Source organism: Cottoperca gobio, chromosome 11, assembly GCF_900634415.1.
Source record: "Cottoperca gobio chromosome 11, fCotGob3.1, whole genome shotgun sequence".
Lineage (NCBI taxonomy): Eukaryota > Metazoa > Chordata > Actinopteri > Perciformes > Bovichtidae > Cottoperca > Cottoperca gobio.
The window spans coordinates 8,053,639-8,071,755 of NC_041365.1; the positions used below are offsets into that span (position 1 = coordinate 8,053,639).

Genomic DNA, 18,117 nt, shown 5'->3' on the forward strand with positions numbered 1-18,117 from the left:
GCAGACAATGTCATGAGGCATTTTCTCATCTCTGTTTCCTAGTAACCTGGCTCAAAAAGAGAAGATTAAAATATTGTTAACTGTGACATCAATGCAGAGCTGTCTGAGGTGGAAAGGAAAATGTAGAAATGTTGTTTTTGACCTCTTTGTTGTCCTGCACTCAGTCTTATAAGAATCAGATTACTGAAATGATGTCCCGCACAATGAGCATCACATTTATATTAAACTGAACATCTTGGGTTTTGGACTGTTGGTCAGACAAAACAAGCAATTTAAATTTGTCACCGTGGGTTTTAAATAACAATTATTATTTATGATATTTTATGGACCAAATGATCTATATATATATATATATATATATATATATATATATATATATATATATATATATATATATATATATATATATATATATATATATATATATATATATATATATATATATATATATATATAAAAAGAAGAATAAAGATCAACAGAATAATCAATAATGAAAATAGTTATTAGTGGCAGTCCTAGTTCAAATTCAAGTTTAAGTTCTTTATTTATTTATAAAATACATTTGTGGTAGACAGTATAGCAATTGAATAACTGAATGTAAACAGAAATGTAGGAAATGTATATGCATGATGAGAAGTAATATAAAAACGGAGGTAAACAGTAAAAGCAAAACACTAAGTAAAGTATATAAAGTTAATAGATTAGTAGTCGCTATAGATTTGGTTTCGTTATCACTTATCATTTAAATCTGAATAACTAGGCCTAAAAGTTGACAAGTTGTAAAATTAAACCTCACCATCATAGCAAATACTGTCAAATTACTTCATACACTATAACTTTCTCCAAATAAAAAATATTTTATAAATATGTAATAAACACATAATAATGTAATATAACAAAATGTATCTACGCACTTATTAGGTGAAATTATATATATTTATTCTCAAAATGGGCGCTTCAGATTGAGTGATGTAGATGTTTGACATCTCGTGCGTTTACTGAATCTTTGCTGCATTTGTTTTTGACAGCTACTGGAGGACCTTTACTGACGCATGCGCACATGTCACTTCAGATGTCAACTGAGACAACGGACAGTTAGCGAGAGCTCGGTAGCGTAGGGAAGTAATACTAATTTGACCAAAAAGCTTCTCCAGCCTGAATAAAGTAATGAGGTAGATAGTCGGAAAGCTAATTACACTTACCTCGATTACAATAGACTGGCATTGCCACGGTGAACATGGACCAGGAGTTTGAAGACATAGATTCAGAGGGCCGGTGGCAAAAACTGTACCTAGTAAGTCTGTTAGCATAGCTAGCACAAAGCTAATAGATAGTACTTAAAGCGCGCATACATTTAACGTTAGCAAGCTAACAGTTCGGCTAGCTCATCAAGTATCCGATATCTAAACTCATTTATCGCCAATTTCCTTCATATTTTTGTTTTTTGCTTGTTTAAAGTTTGTTTAAATGTTTTTCTATAGACAATGCAACACTTTAATATGATAACGTAAATCTTACCGTAAGCTTAGGTTTAGTGTTATAAGCTGGTGCATGAGGTTGAAGCTCCCAGTGATAAGCTTCATATCGCTATTCACTTGTTTGACTTTTATACTATACTCGACAAGTAGGATCTTATTGTGATAAATTGTATAAGAACGTTGTGATTAGTGAACAAAAACAATTCCAGATACAATGTTATTGGGTTGAGGGTGGCAGAGAATATGGATATCTTTAAAATAACACTTTAAACACACATTTTTAGCCTGGCTTTTATCTTGTGTGTTTATTTTAACTTGCACTGTTACTGTTATTTATTAATTTATTATTAGTTATACTATATCATATTTTAATTTATGCCTTTTATTTCAACAAATGCACTTTGACTTACTATTATTTCCAATTATTATGTTCAGCACTTGAAGTAGCGTTGATGTATGACTTATAAAGTTTGATTGATTGGTTTCTTGCTTGTTCTTATCAAATGCTCAAGTAGTAGTAGGATTGAATCCAGTGTTGGTGTGCCATAAAATGTCCCAGTTATTGTGAATTTCTGGTTTCTAAAAAATCTTGCTATTGTCCTCAGGAAATAAGGAATCAGTCCTACGAGTGCTCCTATAAAGTGGCAAAGTATCCAGAGAATCGCAACCGAAACAGATACAGAGATGTCAGTCCATGTAGGTAAACATTTGTGGAAAGTCCAAACTGTTTACTGTGTGATTTTTTTTTTTTTGTCAATTTGTAACTAAGCCCCAGATAATCTTTTCTCTCACGCTGCCTGCAGTTGATCACAGTCGAGTGAAGCTGGAGAGCACAGAAAATGACTACATCAATGCAAGTCTTGTTGTCATGGAGGAAGCCCAGAGAAGTTACATATTGACTCAGGTAAGTCAAAGGCTTTTTATTCAAGTATAACAATCATGCACGCAGGTCTAATATAACAAACTTAACACTAAAGTGAAGTCTTCAGATTTCTTGGTTTGCTCAACCAAATAGTTGAAATTGCAAAGATATTAAATTTAAAGACAAGCTGCTAAATATTTGCAGATGAATTTTCTGTCAACGTACTAATTAATTCATTGATGAAACATTTAGGCTCTGAAACAGTTCACTACTAAACTTAACAAAAGCTACAAAAAAGTTGATAACAATTTTAGCACTTTAACTGCAGTTTAGTTACCCTTATAGACGTCAGTTAGTTAGTGCTATCACACAACTTGTGGCTGTTGTCTATGTTATGTCACTGAGTGTGATAAGGAGTGCTTAGTAAATGCAGGAGTGTGTGTGGTTTTGAGACAAATTTTGTGTTTATGTAGATCTTGAGAATGTGTGCTCTTTCTGATGTTATATCTTTGAAATATTTAATAATTAGTGAGTAGTAGTAGCCTATTTCAATTTCAAAACCGTAAATGGTGATCTTTCATAATCTATTGTTTACCAAGAATGATTATTGATTATTTTTATATACATACATGCACATAAAATAATAAAGTGAACATCATTTATTTATTAAATATAAATATTTATGTAGAGGTCATACAGTATTTTGTACCTAAGCTATTTCATTTTTATAATGATTTACTGCTTTGAGAAAATGGAGAATGAAAAATGGTAATATCACCTGGTGTATTTATAACATCAGACCGTAAATTGGCTCTATTTAATATCCTTTTTTACATATATTTAATAGACAAGACAAAAACTAAAGCAAAGTTATACATAATTTAGTGATAGTTTCTTATTTGAAAACTGAGATAAATCTACATTTAATGTATGTTTTTTGTCTGTAGGCAAGGCTGTTGAACAAACAATAGTCTTATTCATCAGGCCATAGACATGAGATTTAACATACATAGCAAAGAGTAAAGCTATTAAACTATGTCAAACGTCACTAATCAAATGTTTAATGGCAAAGAAATAGGGGAGAATCTGTAATGACGACCCTTAATGGATACTTTTTCCATTTAGCAGAATGATGCTAGTCAGCTGCTTGGTATTGATATTTGTTTGGAATCATAAATGTTTACCCACCATTATTGTAAAGATAACTGATATCTAAAAATCTGTTTTGCGTGCGTCACATTGGCAGTTGGGTTGAAAGTATTTGATGTGATGTGATGATTTCATTTTTCATACTTCGTACATGTATACGTTTGCATTACTATGATTATTGAGGACCAAAGCCTGATGTTAAGTCATTTGTAAAGCCTAAGTGATCAACATTGGTTCTGAACAGAAACACAACACAGGGTTGTCTTCATCCCACACAACTTTGAATATTTAAATTTCTTCAGGAAGTGAAAGGGCAAATATCCACTTCACTTTTTCAAGTGATGTTTTTTTTCTTGCTATCATGACCACAGAAAACTGCAGCTGAAAAAACACATTCCTTTTCACCAAATGATATTGCCCAACAAACACTGAATATGGCTTCAGTAATTTAAAGCCACAGAAAGTTTGTGCAATTCAACACGACAACTCTGAAATATTAAGTGTCTTAGAGGACACTGTGGATTGTGCCTTTCAATGTATTTCAAGAATCAAAAATAGAGGCAGACATTCATCTAGCAATAATATGTCAATATGTGTATTTGTGATGCACTTTGTTGGATGCTCAGCAACATGTTTGGTGGCAGTTTGTTTTCAAAATTTGTGTTCATTTTTTGTTTTGTTTTAGATGAGGCAAGATTGTGTAATGAAACACTGATCACAGATGCTCTGAGATTCATTACTTATAAGGTTTCTTGTTGCACAATGAAAAATATGATAAAGAAAGCCAAACATTTGAAGTAATGCTTGATTCTGTCTAATTCATTTTGGGTATCCTATCAGGAAATGGGGCAACCATTGAACACAATTTAAGCAGTTTATTCTGCAATTATTTAACAATCCTTCAGTTATTTGCATCCTAATTTACCTGACTATCAAACAGTGTGTCACTCTACATCATGGGTGTCAAACTCTGGCCCGCGGGCCAAATTTGTCGGTAACTAAGGAGTACAACATTAGGCGACACTATGAAACGAAACACCAGGACAAGTACAAGGACCTGGACACGACTCAAAGGAGCCAGAAAGTAGAGGAGATGAAAAGAGGTTTGGTTTCACAACAGAATATGTTCAAAAAAGTCACAGCACAAAATGAGGCTGCTGTAAAGGCAAGTTATATCGTGGCAGAAGAAATCGCCAAATCAACCCAACCCTTTAATGAGGGAGAGTTTGTTAAAAAGTGCATGCTGAAAGTTTGTGACCAAGTGTGCCCAGAGAAAAAGCAAGCCTTTTCAAGCGTAAGCCTGAGCAGGAACACAATAGCTGAGCGCACATGTGATCTTGCCACCAATCTGCATGACCAGCTGATGGAAAAGGGAAAAGATTTAGTTTCTTTTTCCCTTGCTGTGGACGAGAGCACTGACGCGTCTGATACTGCGCAGCTGTCAGTCTTCATCCGCGGTGTCGACTCAAATCTGTGTGTTACGGAGGAGCTTTTGGGATTTAAATCCATGCATGGCACAACCACAGGGAAGGACATCTTTGAGGAGGTTTGCAAATGTGTAACTGAAATAAACCTGCCGTGGGATAAACTCGTGGGATTAACCACTGATGGTGCGCCAGCAATGAGTGGTAAAAAGAATGGACTGGTGGGCAGGATTCGTGAAAAGATGCGGGAAGAGAACTGTGCAGGTGAGCTATCTGTTTATCACTGCATCATACATCAAGAGTCACTGTGTGCTAAAGCCCTAAAGATGGAACATGTTATGACCACAGTAACACAAGTTGTTAACTTTATAAGAGCCAAAGGTCTGAATCACCGCCAGTTTAAGTCTTTTCTGGACGAGTTTGGTTCGGAACACACAGACGTGCCGTATCACACAGAGGTGAGATGGTTAAGCCGCGGAAAAGTACTGAACAGATTTTTCGAGCTGCGTGAAGAAATATGTCAGTTTCTGCAAAGGGAAGGACACAGCAGAGCTCTGGGAAAAGTTTCTGTGTGACATCTCAAGCCACCTTGATGCGCTGAACCTGCCGCTACAGGGGCGGGGCCGCATCATCACAGATATGTACTCGTCAGTGAGAGCTTTTAAAACTAAACTCTGCCTGTGGGAGAATCAGCTGCTGCAAGGAAACCTGGGCCATTTCCCTGCTGCCAAACCATAAAAACGCAGATCTCTACCGCCGTGTGCGCACAGTTTGCTGAAAAACTCAGTGTACTCGGCGCTGAGTTTATCCGACGATTTGGCGACTTTGATGGTCAGAAATGTAGATTTGAACTGCTTAGTAATCCCTTCGCAGTTGATGTGGAAAAAGCACCAACTAACCTCCAAATGGAGCTGATTGAACTCCAGTGTGATGACACGCTGAAGTCAAAGTATGATGCTGTTGGCGCCGCACAGTTTCCACAATTCATCCCTGACACAATGCCTCAGCTCCGCACCCAAGCTGCTCAATTGCTCTCCATGTTCGGCAGCACTTATCTATGTGAGCAACTTTTCTCCTCAATGAAGATGACGAAAACGTCTCACAGGATACGTCTGACTGATGAACACCTTTGTTCGATAATGAAGGTTGCCTCAGCTCAAAGCCTGAACCCCGACATTAATGAACTGGTATCCAAGAAAAGATGCCAGGTATCTGGCTTGGGCACATCAGATTAGATCAGTGTGTCACAAACTGAGCAGTAAAAAGGCCTGAATGGTTGATTTATTCATTGTTATTTTGATTTCAGATTTATTAGCCTGTGGAAAAAGTTAATGTTGATATTTACCTCAGAAGGCTGCAAATAGAAAAGAGGCATTCCATTTTTTATTAAAATTTTATTTAATATACCATTGATGTTTTTTCGTTCGTTTTTTGAAAGTTGATTTTGCACTATTAAGTTATATAAGCGTTGCTTGTTCCATATTTAGTGTTAAAGCAAATCAGTGTAGCAAACTGAGCAATAATTAACGTTTTATTCATGCACTTTCTCTTGCTACTTCAAGGCTTGAATGTTTGATTCATTCATTATTGTTATTTTATTTTCAAATGTATTATTAGCCTGTGGAAAAAGTTTATTTTGATATTTACCTCAGAAGGTTGCAAATAGAAAAGAGGCATTCAATTTTTATTTTATTTTATTTGATATGCCATTGATATTTTTTTATTATTATTATTTGAAACTCGATTTTGCATGTCACTATAAAGTTATATAAGCCTTGCTTGTTCAATATTCAATGCAAAACTTGTTTGGGTCCCTATTAAAAGGTTAATTTGTTCAACCTTGGCCCACGGCTTTGTTCAGATTTAAATTTTGGCCCAGTCTGTATTTGAGTTTGACACCCCTGCTCTACATCATAGGTCACTAACAGGCGGGCCGCGGTCTGAGTCCGGACCCAGACGCCGACCTATACGGACCCGGACCTATAATTAATAAATTATTAAGGGATTTTCAATTTTGACGGGACACTTCTATTTTAACTGGCGCAGCTTTTCTTGTTCTTACGGCACTGGTTTAGCGGTTCAGGAAACTCACAGACCAATTACATGCGAGTTAAGCCATCCCACGTGATGCTACTCAGCCAATCAAATCTGTGCATTCCAAGCGGCAAACATTGCGACTCTGAATACAGACAGATGAGAGGCGAGAGGCGCGTGACAGACGGAAAGACGAGTTAACGATACAGGGAGAGAAGACGGAGAAAGGGAGAGAAACACAGACGAAGAGACGAGTGAGCGGCAGACAGGGAGAGAACAATAACTACTCATGGCGCTCTCCAGGAAGAGAACAGAGCTTTCAACCCAGAATGGACTCATTCATGTTCATCCTTCACACTGGGAGTACAACACCAGTGTCTCATATGGTCAGAGACCGTGGTGCTCATTAACAGTGGTAATGTGAAACGCCACTATGAGACAAAGCACAACGTTTTTGACCAAACATACCCTCTCAAGTCTGAACTGAGGGCACAAATAAAGCAAATAGGCCACCTGTCATCATCATCAGCCACAGAGAAAAGTTTAACATCCTGGGTTAAACTGTTTAATTGTTAAGATGTGTTGAGACTGATGTATTCTAACAGTCAGTAGTTGATTACGTGCAGACATTGATACAGCTACTAGGCTACTTCAATATTTATCACACTAATTCATAACGCAAGTTAGACATTATGATGCTCCGGACCTTTGCTTGCGGAAATTTCTCTAACTGGTCCTCTTAGAATTTTAGTTGAATACCCCTGCTCTACATGATGGTATTTATTTTAATCCTTTTACTGACACATTTTGTTGAATTTACACATAACAATAAAAGCAAGCAAAGCAAACAAGATCTCAGCACTGTCCTGTGTCTTTGTTTTCTATTCTGTATTATTTGAGATTGACATTTAAAGACATTGCACCTTACATAATGCAGTTTTCTCAACTCAACCACATCATAACCTTTAACAGTATTGACCTTTTACATTAACTGTTGTTAGTTGCACAGTTATCACATTGATAAAGACAATCCTCAGCTTAATGTTTTCAATGTTCGGTCATGTCTGAAATATTACGCACATCTCCATTGCAAAGATATCCCAGAATACCACTGGACTCATTTTCTCCTGCCATGTAACTGATCAAAGCATGTTTGTGTGCGTGTTTGTGTGTGTTTTATTTGTGTCCACAGGGCCCCCTCAGGAACACCTGTGGTCACTTTTGGCTCATGATCTGGGAGCAGAAGACCAAGGCGATTGTCATGCTCAACAGGGTCATTGAGAAAGGCTCAGTAAGTACACAATATAATAATAAAATGAATTGTTAATGTCAGGTTTAACATCTGTTATTTGTCTGGTGCGTACACACCCACACACAGACTAGTCATACACAGACCACTTTATCCACAGCAGCAAAAACTTTCTTAAAGTAAGTTTGCATATTTTTTACAGCTTGTTTGATTATTCTTGGGCCTGGTCCACACATACACAGGTATTTTTAAAAACGGGTTTTTTTCCTTTTCCGTTCTCCAGTCTGTGTTTGATAATGTAGCAGTGATCTCTGTAGCGCATTCTGATGCATCTGTTCCTCAATAAAGTAACTCTACTTTATGTGTAAACATGTAAAAAGTCTGGTTAGCAAGGCTATTAAAGTAATAATAATAATACATTAGATTTGTATTGCGCTTTTCTAGAAACTCAAAGATGCTTAGAACCGGCACTATTTTGGCCACGTCTGCCATTGCACAAAATGCTGCCTCATGTGTGACGCCTCACAAAGGAGATAACAGCGCACAGGTTAACTCTGGAAGGAGTTTCACACAAGGTTTCTGTGACCTAAAAAACGACGTGTATGAACGAAAGGCCAAAAGGCACAGAAAAGGCTACTTCTTAAAAATACCAGTGTACATGTGGACTCGGCCTTGATTTCTGTTTAAATGGTCCACAGTGAAGCTCCACTCTCCTGTCAGCAGGATAACAGGAATTCACTGTTTTGACAGCATGTTCACAGATTTATGTGAGGAACTGGGATGCGGCACAGCCTCTCAACTCTTCCTGTCAAATCCTGTGATCCTGTGATGTGCCGATTAAACACACACACACACACACACACACACACACACACACACACACACACACACACACACACACACACACACACACACACACACACACACACACACACACACACACACACACACACACACACACACACACTACACTCACACTCTCTCTCATGCCGAGCAGCTTTGATCTATCTCTTTCTCAGTAAAGCAGCTGTAGTGGATCTCGCTGGGTCATGAGATTCACTCTCCGACTGTTTTCTTGGAAATAGCCGATAAAGAGTACCTAGTCCACAGATATTATTAACCTCCCTTACAAGGATCTCTTATGTAGGCCAGCTCTCCAATCCTGCAGAGGGCAGGTTACATAATCCACTTATACTCAAGAGTTCTGGACATTGTCTGTTTACTAAGAAAATACTGTATGATGAGATGTTTGTTGTGGATATATATAAAATATATCTTTGTCTGCAGTACCGACTGATGGCTTGCTGTTTCCTAAAAAATATTGAGGGCCCTAATAGATCAGGAAGTCTTTTTGGAATAGAGCCAAGATCATCTTAACTTTGTGTGAAGACTTTTCCACTACTGGTTTATAATGCTGATAATAATACTCTGATAATCATCATCAAAATAATAATAATAATAAAACTTAATTTATATTAAATTGAAAATACATTAAAAATGAAAAGATATAAAATCTTGAAAAAACTTGTCAGAATTTTGTATGTATTTATTTTTTATTCATTTGAAATAATAACGCAATGTGGCATAACACAAAATGTGACCTAAATTTAGACATAAAAAAACAAGGCTGTGATAATATGTGTCAAATAAATTGGTTGGATTTGTTTTTTGCAACATATTGAGGTTTGTGTATGTTTCTGTGCATGTGTGAAAGTGTTTTATATGTGAGTGTGACCAGTTAACCAGGTATGTGTGGGGAGAGAAGACAAAGCGGATGCCTGCGATCAAACTGTCCTCCTCTTAGTCGTCAGCTGCTTTGCCTCAAGTGAACTCAGCTAGCATCTGCTTTTCATCAGGTGTATTTCTTTGTCGAATGTTTTCATTTATTTGGTATTTCTTACTATGTTTGTCTCCTTTCTGCTGTGACAGGAAAAGTGTGCCCAGTACTGGCCCACAGCGGAGGAGAGGGAGATGGCATTCAGAGACACACGTTTCCTGGTCACGCTGCAGTCAGAAGACACCAAGTCTTACTACACCACCAGAGTGTTGGAGCTGCAGAATCTTAGTGTAGGCCAAAGTTTTACTTACAACAAGGGGCATTCCCAGTTAAAAGTGTCAAAAGGAAAACTGAAATGATTCAAAGGTGTCACACCAAGATGCAACTACCTGCTTCTCATGGCCGATACTGATAAGATGATTGATAATTTCACATTTGTATTACTTATTTTAAAAAAGAAGTTCATAACCTGTAGTTCATGCGCACCTGGGGGTAAGAAAAGCTGGGCTATAGTGAGCAAAGATGGATGATTTAATATTCAATAGCTCTGACTTGAAATCTAACTGATGTCAGTGTTTTTAACAAAAAAACAAAACAAAGAACAGTTAATTTATTTTAATTTCAAGTACATCAAAAAAAACTTGTATTGCAATAATGTTGTCTTCCTTTATCTGAGTGTCTAGATGCTGTACTTAAGTCAATGAAAGCAATTTAGCTTCGTATTAATAGTGTATGGGCAATAATTTAATTAGAGGACTAATCCGTAATAATATAAACTTTCCATTATCGGCCAATAATTTATCAGCGTTCATATATATCGTGCATCCCGACTCAAAACATTTGTAAGACTCATTGTTTTCTGTTTTCACAGACTTTCAGACAGATTAAACAGAAGTTCTTTGTTCCCACACACCAAAGTGTTTGCCGTGTGTAGGTGTGGAGAAAATGCAAATGAACTGTAGATTATGCAGCAGAGAGATTTCAGTATGTAAATTACACAGCCTGATTTTCATCTACATCTTTTAAATAAACACCTTTTTAACACAACATTTAAAATATCAACAACTAAAAATTAACTGCGAAGGTGATGAAGCAAAAAAAAAAAAAAAAGCAAGAAAAAGAAGTACACATGTCTTGATTAGCTGTTTTAGTGTGACACGTTTTCAGAACATGGCTTCTTGCATGAATTGAAACTGAAACTGTTGGAAATGTTTGCTTAGTTCGGCTCTCAAACACTAGTGAAATAATCTTGAGTCACCTCAAACCAAGCTCATAAACATCAGCCCTTATAAAGTTTTGTAACTGCTAATGAGGCCTCTGTTTGTCTGTCTCACAGACGGGGGAGAAGAGAGAAATCCACCACTTTCATTACACCACGTGGCCTGACTTTGGTGTCCCAGAGTCCCCGGCGTCCTTTTTAAACTTCCTCTTCAAGGTGCGGGAATCAGGAGCGTTGGGGGTGGATCACGGGCCGGCTGTGGTGCACTGCAGCGCTGGAATCGGACGCTCAGGGACGTTTTCGTTAGTCGACACATGTGTGGTTCTGGTACGTCCTGCCTCTTTGTTTGTATCAGTGTTTCACTATCCTTATAAAGGAATTTGTTTTGCCTTTTTGTTCTTTGCTGAAGTAGTTTGATTTTACATTTAGACATCTAGATCCAACACCCACATTTCTTCTGTGTTGCCATGTTTATGTTTCCTCCTCTAAATCACTCAGCAGCAGCCTTAATGTTAAAAGTTAATTTGTCTCATCAACACGTATTCTTTGAATAAATGATCAAAGTTTTCCATATAGTTTCCTGATCGAAGCCTTTGAATGAAATGCAAAGAAAATTGAAGGCTGATTAAATTGTTTTATTTAAAAGTTTAAATAAACCTGATCTGATTGATACCTGGTTCAGAATGTAGTTAAAAGTGAAAAGAATATGTAAAGAAACACCTCATAAAGTGACTTTTATGTGCCTCAATACAACCCCCAGCTGAAATGCAATGTTGTTCTCTTGGCAGAGTAAAGTAGGGCCGCACGATATGCAAAAACATTGTTGAATATCGCAATACAAATATTACCTGCGATAAATAAACCGATATTAAAGTAGTAAGTTCTGCTGCTTTCAGTATACTGCTAAAAAACAATCACAAAAAGTAGAATGTAGTAGAAAAAGTGCAGTTTTCTACTGATACTCTCTTTCAACTTATTTAAAAGAATCCCTGAGTGCAGTCTGTTTATCGGTGTGACATTGCAATGATGATAGAACAATGTATTGTGCAGCCCTAATGTAGAGGTAGATAAGCCAGATCAAAGAAGAATAGGTTAAAACTTGCAGTATTCTTACTGTCACATACTGGCGATATGTAACTATGTGTCAGGCTAAAATTCTCCTTCAAAACACAACCAACAAATTAGTCACCAGATATGGAGAGAACAACCTGTCGTTCTGTCCTGAGCAGATGGACAAAAGGAAAGATCCTTCATCAGTGGACATCAAAAGCACCTTGTTGGACATGAGGAAGTACCGCATGGGCCTGATCCAGACCCCTGACCAGCTGCGCTTCTCCTTCATGGCTGTCCTCGAAGGATCCAAGTACATCATGGGAGATTCCTCCGTACAGGTACCTACACCACATGACTAATTATATCACTAAGTACACTGCAAACCTTGTCCTCTCCATCTCTTGTTTGCTTGTAAACCCAGAGACTCTTATTACGCTTCATCTGCAAGGTTCAGTTTGCGAGTTTCTCCAGGCCGCTGTTAAACACATCGATCTTGGGCTGAAACTGTGATTCTTTCAGTTTCTCTTTTTGAATGTCTGAAGCTTGTATTGTGTGCAGTAGAAAAAAAGCTTGAAAGTAAAATATTTTCCACTGTTTGTGTAGAACCGGTGGCGGGAGTTGTCCGGGGAAGATCAGGAGCCGACATCGGAGTCTCCCCCCTCAACTCAGCCTCAGGCCAGGTGTACGACAGAGCGATGCAACGGCAGCCAACAGGGAGGTCAGCTGGAGGAGGGAGAAGACTACAGGCAGGATGGCAAAGTACCAGCACAGTCTCCGTGCAAGGAACAGGAGCAGGATGGCGGCACGACACAGTCAGTTGCTAAATGTTCAGAATAGGTCATTGGTGATTTTTATATTTTTACTGGACAGACAGCTGTTAACCCGTTTCCCCCCTTTTCACACAGTAAGCGACGCAGAGAAGACAGCATCTCCAAATCAGGCACAGCCAAGACATCCCAAAGCAAGCCCAGGACAAATGACTCAGAGAAGAAAAGGAAAAGGTGATTATTACATATTTTGGCGAAACCACCTCTTATTTCTTTATACATAAAACATTAAGTTGTTGTTCTACGATGATTTGTCAAGCACCTTCACAATGTCACTTCTGTATTCATTACACGCTATGATTTATACCGCCAAGTGTGATATACAAACATTTATGTATTAATCTACACGGACTGTAAGAACCTGATCCAACACATCATGCTTCATCCTTCATTTGCTAAAAGCTACTGCTGGTGCAATCCCTATATAATGTTGTTCCATAAGGAGAGATGTAGAAAATCTGGATTGGGACATTTTATTTGCATCCTTCCTCGTAGGGCTGTACCGAATAGTTCAACACTTATAAGCTTCATTCATAAAGTTAATATTCAAATTCCAATCAACATTCTTATTTGTTGTCTATCCATTCTGTTTTAACCCAGTATTTCTGCACAGTTGAAGATAAAGATTAGACAACACTACTATAATTAGTATTATACTATTTGTAGAATACAATTCCAGTGGTGGCTGCATAGGTTTGTTTCCGACATGGTGATCAAAACAGTATTCTGCTTCAATCCGTATTTGTTGGCGTTTCAAAAACAAAATTTTCACTGCGGCCAAAAAACTGTTTGCTAAAATCTATTTCTGCTCCAACATTATTAGTTGTTACAGTAAAAGATCATAATAGATCAATTATGTTATGGCCTTATTAGATTACAGACAAGACATTCGTAGCTTCGAATGTAAAAACAAATGACATTCAGTACAGCCCTACTTCCTAGTTTTTTAGTTCCTTTCCTCCACAATAATTGTGATGTAAAAGAGATGCTGAAGCAGAAAATACACGAGTCAGTGTTCAGCTTCATTTCTTTTAACCCCACAGAGGAAATTCAGGCTTTCCCAGTGCATGACTCAACTAAAGCTAAGCTTCACACAGAGCTGAGGCTTTCTAATTTCCTCTTTCCCATCTCTCTCAACATTCTCAGTCATTTAGTGTTCAGCTAACTGACATCTACTTCATGTTCTCATAAAGGCAGGACGGTTAGCCCTGATGAAGCACTTATTTCTGATGACTGTGCACCTCCAAAAATGGCTCACTAAGCCGTTTCTCAGAAGCCTTCCTTTGTTGTGTGACATGTCAGTGTTGTTCCAGTAATTCGGCCCAAACTGCACCATTTCTGACGAGCTCTTACTCTGCTGTTGTGGTTCTTCTCGGACAGTTTGGGCTGCATTTGCTGCACATGACAAGAGCTGGCCTGTCCAGTGGGGGGCAGTGTATCTTTACCCCCCTCTGAGACAGCAACAACAACCACGAAGAGCACATTTAGAGGACGAGGTTTACCCACAGCTTTTAAAAAGAACTCCCTCTCTTGTACATGGAGGTGTGTGTGTGTGTGTGTACGTACGTGTGTGTGTGTGTGTACGTGTGTGCACTTTAGTCTGCTGTGTTTTTGATTCTGTTGAGGTGTTGCTCTACTTAACATGATTTGGAGTTGTGTTTACTTTGGCTGCACTCTAGCTGTGTGTGTGTGTGTGTGTGTGTGTGTGTGCGCGCTTTGTTACTTTGGCTGCACTCTAGCATGGTGTGTGTGTGTACTTGTTTGTGTGCTTTTGTGTGTGTGTGTGTGTACTTGTGTTGAAGCTCTGAAATGTCAGGTTGAGGTAGAATAATGAAAGGTGCTAATTTGTGCTGTCCATCAAATTTGGTGGGATCTTTTTATCTGTCATGCCAGTGTAAAACACAGTCATAGTCAACAACCACTGACGCTTTCACCTCACTATCACTGCTTTGCACATAGAAGTGCTGCTGTTTTGTTGGCAAGTAAGGTGGTTAAGACAGAGAAGAATCATTGATGGTCTCTTGACAATCATACAAAGGAAATGAAGAGTAAACTCTGGTCCTGGTCGTTAGTCACACCAAAAGTTTGTTGCATGTTCCTGTGGTTTTACAACGACTGTTGTTTCATGAGGTCTTCTTTACGTGTCTTCACCTTAGCATGACACTTTTTCCTAATTGGTTTGTTGGTTTTAAACTGCATCAGTTGTGTTTTGGTCTTGTTAAAGTTTGAATGGTTTGGATGTTTGAAATTTGTCAGGAGATTTATGATCAGGTCTAGGAGGGCCTTTGTAGATTTAATAGGCTGGAGGAACATTGAACAATCAAAACCTTTTTGTTGTCTTTTGCTGTAGTCTTTTTAAATAAGATATTTAGGGGCTGCAACTAATGATTATTTTCATTATCGATTCATCTGTCGATTAATCAATTTGATCTATAGAAATGTAGGAAATACTTAAATACCTTTTACAATTTTGTAATGTTTTGTTTTGTCCCAAACTAAAAAAAGTGAAATTTAAGAAAATGTCTTAAACAACCATTTAATTATCAAAATAGTTGCTGATTAATCTTCTGTCAATAAAGTTATCGTTCATCTCAATAGATATAAAAATGTCTTTCTACAAGTTAAATGTAATATTTATGCTGATAGGTTTTAGCAGTAAAAGGCACAGGACCGTATAAATACATCCTGGGCAGATGTAACAGTGCAGTACATAACCTTTTGTACTGGCTGTTTATGAACTTGGAACTGTCCAGTGCTCATTCATCTTAAGTTTAAAGAGCCCAAGATTGATATGCATTGATAACAATGATATCAAATTGACAAAACAGAAAAAGAACTAGACAACATCTTTGCTTGATAATTGACCTAAAGGATTAATCGGTGATCAAAGTTGTTGCTGATTTAATTTTCTGTTCATCATCTAATTGATTAATTGACTAATAGTTTCAGCTCTACTCTCATCTTCAAAACCCTCCTACATCATACTGGGATAATACGCACTCATGTGTTCTAATGCTCTGCAATAACTGAATGGAAATATTCTTGAAAATGTTACAGCAAGAACATCTGAACACAGTGTCACATGTTGCTTATTAAACATGATGGCTGCTTTCGCTGCATTTAAATCTAATATTGGTATGGTCATAGTGATCCAAGACGCTGTATTGTGCCACAGCTCCAGCTAGCAGCTGTGCAAATCTTTCTTGTACTAGAGATGCATCGATTACAATTTTCTTGTCCACGCCCTAGTCCAATGTTTTCACACGGCAATTTTCTTTCTAAGAGCCATCGACAGCACACAAACACTTTTGTAACTTTTCTGTCATGGACAATTTAAATGTTCATAATAAAACATTGACTATTAAATTACTTACATTTTTTCCTAAACTTTCCCAAGTTACGGGATCTTCTCTCACTCAAACAAATGTAAAAATAAAAGTGCTCCAAGTTACTGGACAAATAAAATCCAACTGAAAATGAATTGCAGTATATCCCACTTTATCCAACATATTTTACTTCCAGAAGAGAAGATGCAACACATTTATATAACTACGCACTCAATGTCATTTCCTCCGGTGCATCTCTATCTTGTAATGTTGTTGCTAACTTGATAATGTGGCACGGGTTCCTTTGATCACTCTTGAGCTTCACTGACACTCAATAGTGTTTTGAGTTCAAACTCTTTAAATACTTTGTGTGTTGTGACAGGGCGAAAACCAGTGACTGCTAACCACCTCCACCTGCGGCCGTGCACCTACAGCTCTGGCAGCAAAGCCAACATCGGCAGGGATCTTCAGCTCTCTCCCAACCTCTGCGTCCTTCCTTGACTTCAAACCACTCTTCCTCACCCGAACAGCCAGCTCTCCTCTCTTTTATCGCCGTTTTCTATTTTTTTTGTCCCAGCCTTGAAACATTATTCAGCCACCGCACACCTCCCTCTTCCTCCTCCCGTTAGCAGCATGTCACTCCTCGGTGCTACCACAGCTCCCCCACGTCTCCTCATCCTCTCTAAACTGTTTACAGCAGACACTTCGACATTCTTTGAAGACAGCACATTTGAAAAGACGAACACACCAGCGCTTTCTCCCAGTCACACCTTAACCACAGCCTGCGCTGCTTCTGGAGTCAGAAAATCAGTTTTTTTGCTTCATTATTATTATTATTATTATTATTATTATTATTAGCAGCTTGTCATTCTACTATGCTTCTTCTGCATTCATGAAATTAAGACCGATACTAGGGGCTATGCATTGCCAATTTGAAATGCTGTTCATATGTGTATTTTTAGAAAACCTTTTTTCAGAGGCAAAAATGTTCTATTTTTTATAAGAGATTACTTGAAGTTTTTCACGGTGACGGAGGTTGGTTAAATTAAAAGCACTGCCTCCTCCCACATGAGAAATTCAGTGGCATGTAATGTTTCCATGATGTACATAGTGTTCTTTTTAAAAAGATGTGTGTAAAAAGACATATTTTTGCTTGTAAAAACAAAAGAAAAAAACCAACGACAATGTTAAAGATTTGAATACAGTATAGAAACCTGATTTGATGACTTGTTCTCCTTTTTTAAATGAAATTGTCTTAAGTTTCTTTCTCTTAGAGTGTAATCTACAAATAAAACTGGTATTATCTAGTTTACATAACAACCTGTCTTTTGCTCTTTTCTGGTTATTTCACCACAAACCTGTCAGTTGATTTGTAAAGCAGAATGCTACTAATGAAGGATTTCACTTTAAGCAATCATTTGAGATTTTGAGAAATATGAGAAGATTGATAATACTCATGTCTGTTAACTATAAGGCTCCAGCCTGAAAAGTGAGGTTAAATTAACAAATTATATTTTTGGTTTGATTACAAATGGCATGGTATCTCATTTACTATATTAAATCAACATATTTACTTACCTTACTTACAGAAAGCGATTTAAATGTATGTTTTAACTTCAAACTAAAAATACTTTTGGGATAGAAAATATTCTCAGAATCCCCTTATCTGTTTTTTTAAGCAAATAGTTGTAATAGTCTTAATTAATATTAGTAATATTT

The 18,117-nt window shown here is 37.5% G+C and overlaps 1 protein-coding gene across 3 annotated transcripts; it reads left to right on the top strand.

The window, feature by feature from the left end:
- Window positions 1–1,067: 1,067 nt before the first annotated feature.
- ptpn2b (protein tyrosine phosphatase non-receptor type 2b) lies at window positions 1,068–17,718 on the top strand. Of its 3 annotated transcripts, none has more exons than XM_029443170.1 (10): window positions 1,068–1,294; window positions 2,084–2,178; window positions 2,282–2,382; window positions 8,140–8,238; window positions 10,126–10,263; window positions 11,310–11,519; window positions 12,422–12,583; window positions 12,849–13,057; window positions 13,151–13,246; window positions 16,781–17,718. In XM_029443170.1, exons 2-10 carry the CDS (start codon window positions 2,163–2,165, stop codon window positions 16,800–16,802), a joined length of 1,053 nt encoding a protein of 350 aa, XP_029299030.1. In that variant the 5' UTR covers window positions 1,068–1,294; window positions 2,084–2,162; the 3' UTR covers window positions 16,803–17,718. The 3 variants fall into 3 exon arrangements, with proteins under 3 accessions (XP_029299030.1, XP_029299029.1, XP_029299031.1); XM_029443169.1 differs by having other exon boundaries at window positions 2,084–2,174; XM_029443171.1 differs by lacking the exon at window positions 10,126–10,263 and having other exon boundaries at window positions 2,084–2,174.
- The last annotated feature ends 399 nt before the right edge of the window (window positions 17,719–18,117 follow it).

Bases quoted from the DNA above. Each gene is read 5' to 3' on its own strand.
- ptpn2b (XM_029443169.1), top strand. From the start codon at position 1,238: ATGGACCAGGAGTTTGAAGACATAGATTCAGAGGGCCGGTGGCAAAAA. The intron at 13,058-13,150 runs GTCAGTTGCTAA...CTTTTCACACAG, and splicing joins CAGGATGGCGGCACGACACA to TAAGCGACGCAGAGAAGACA. The intron at 13,247-16,780 runs GTGATTATTACA...GTGTTGTGACAG, and splicing joins TCAGAGAAGAAAAGGAAAAG to GGCGAAAACCAGTGACTGCT.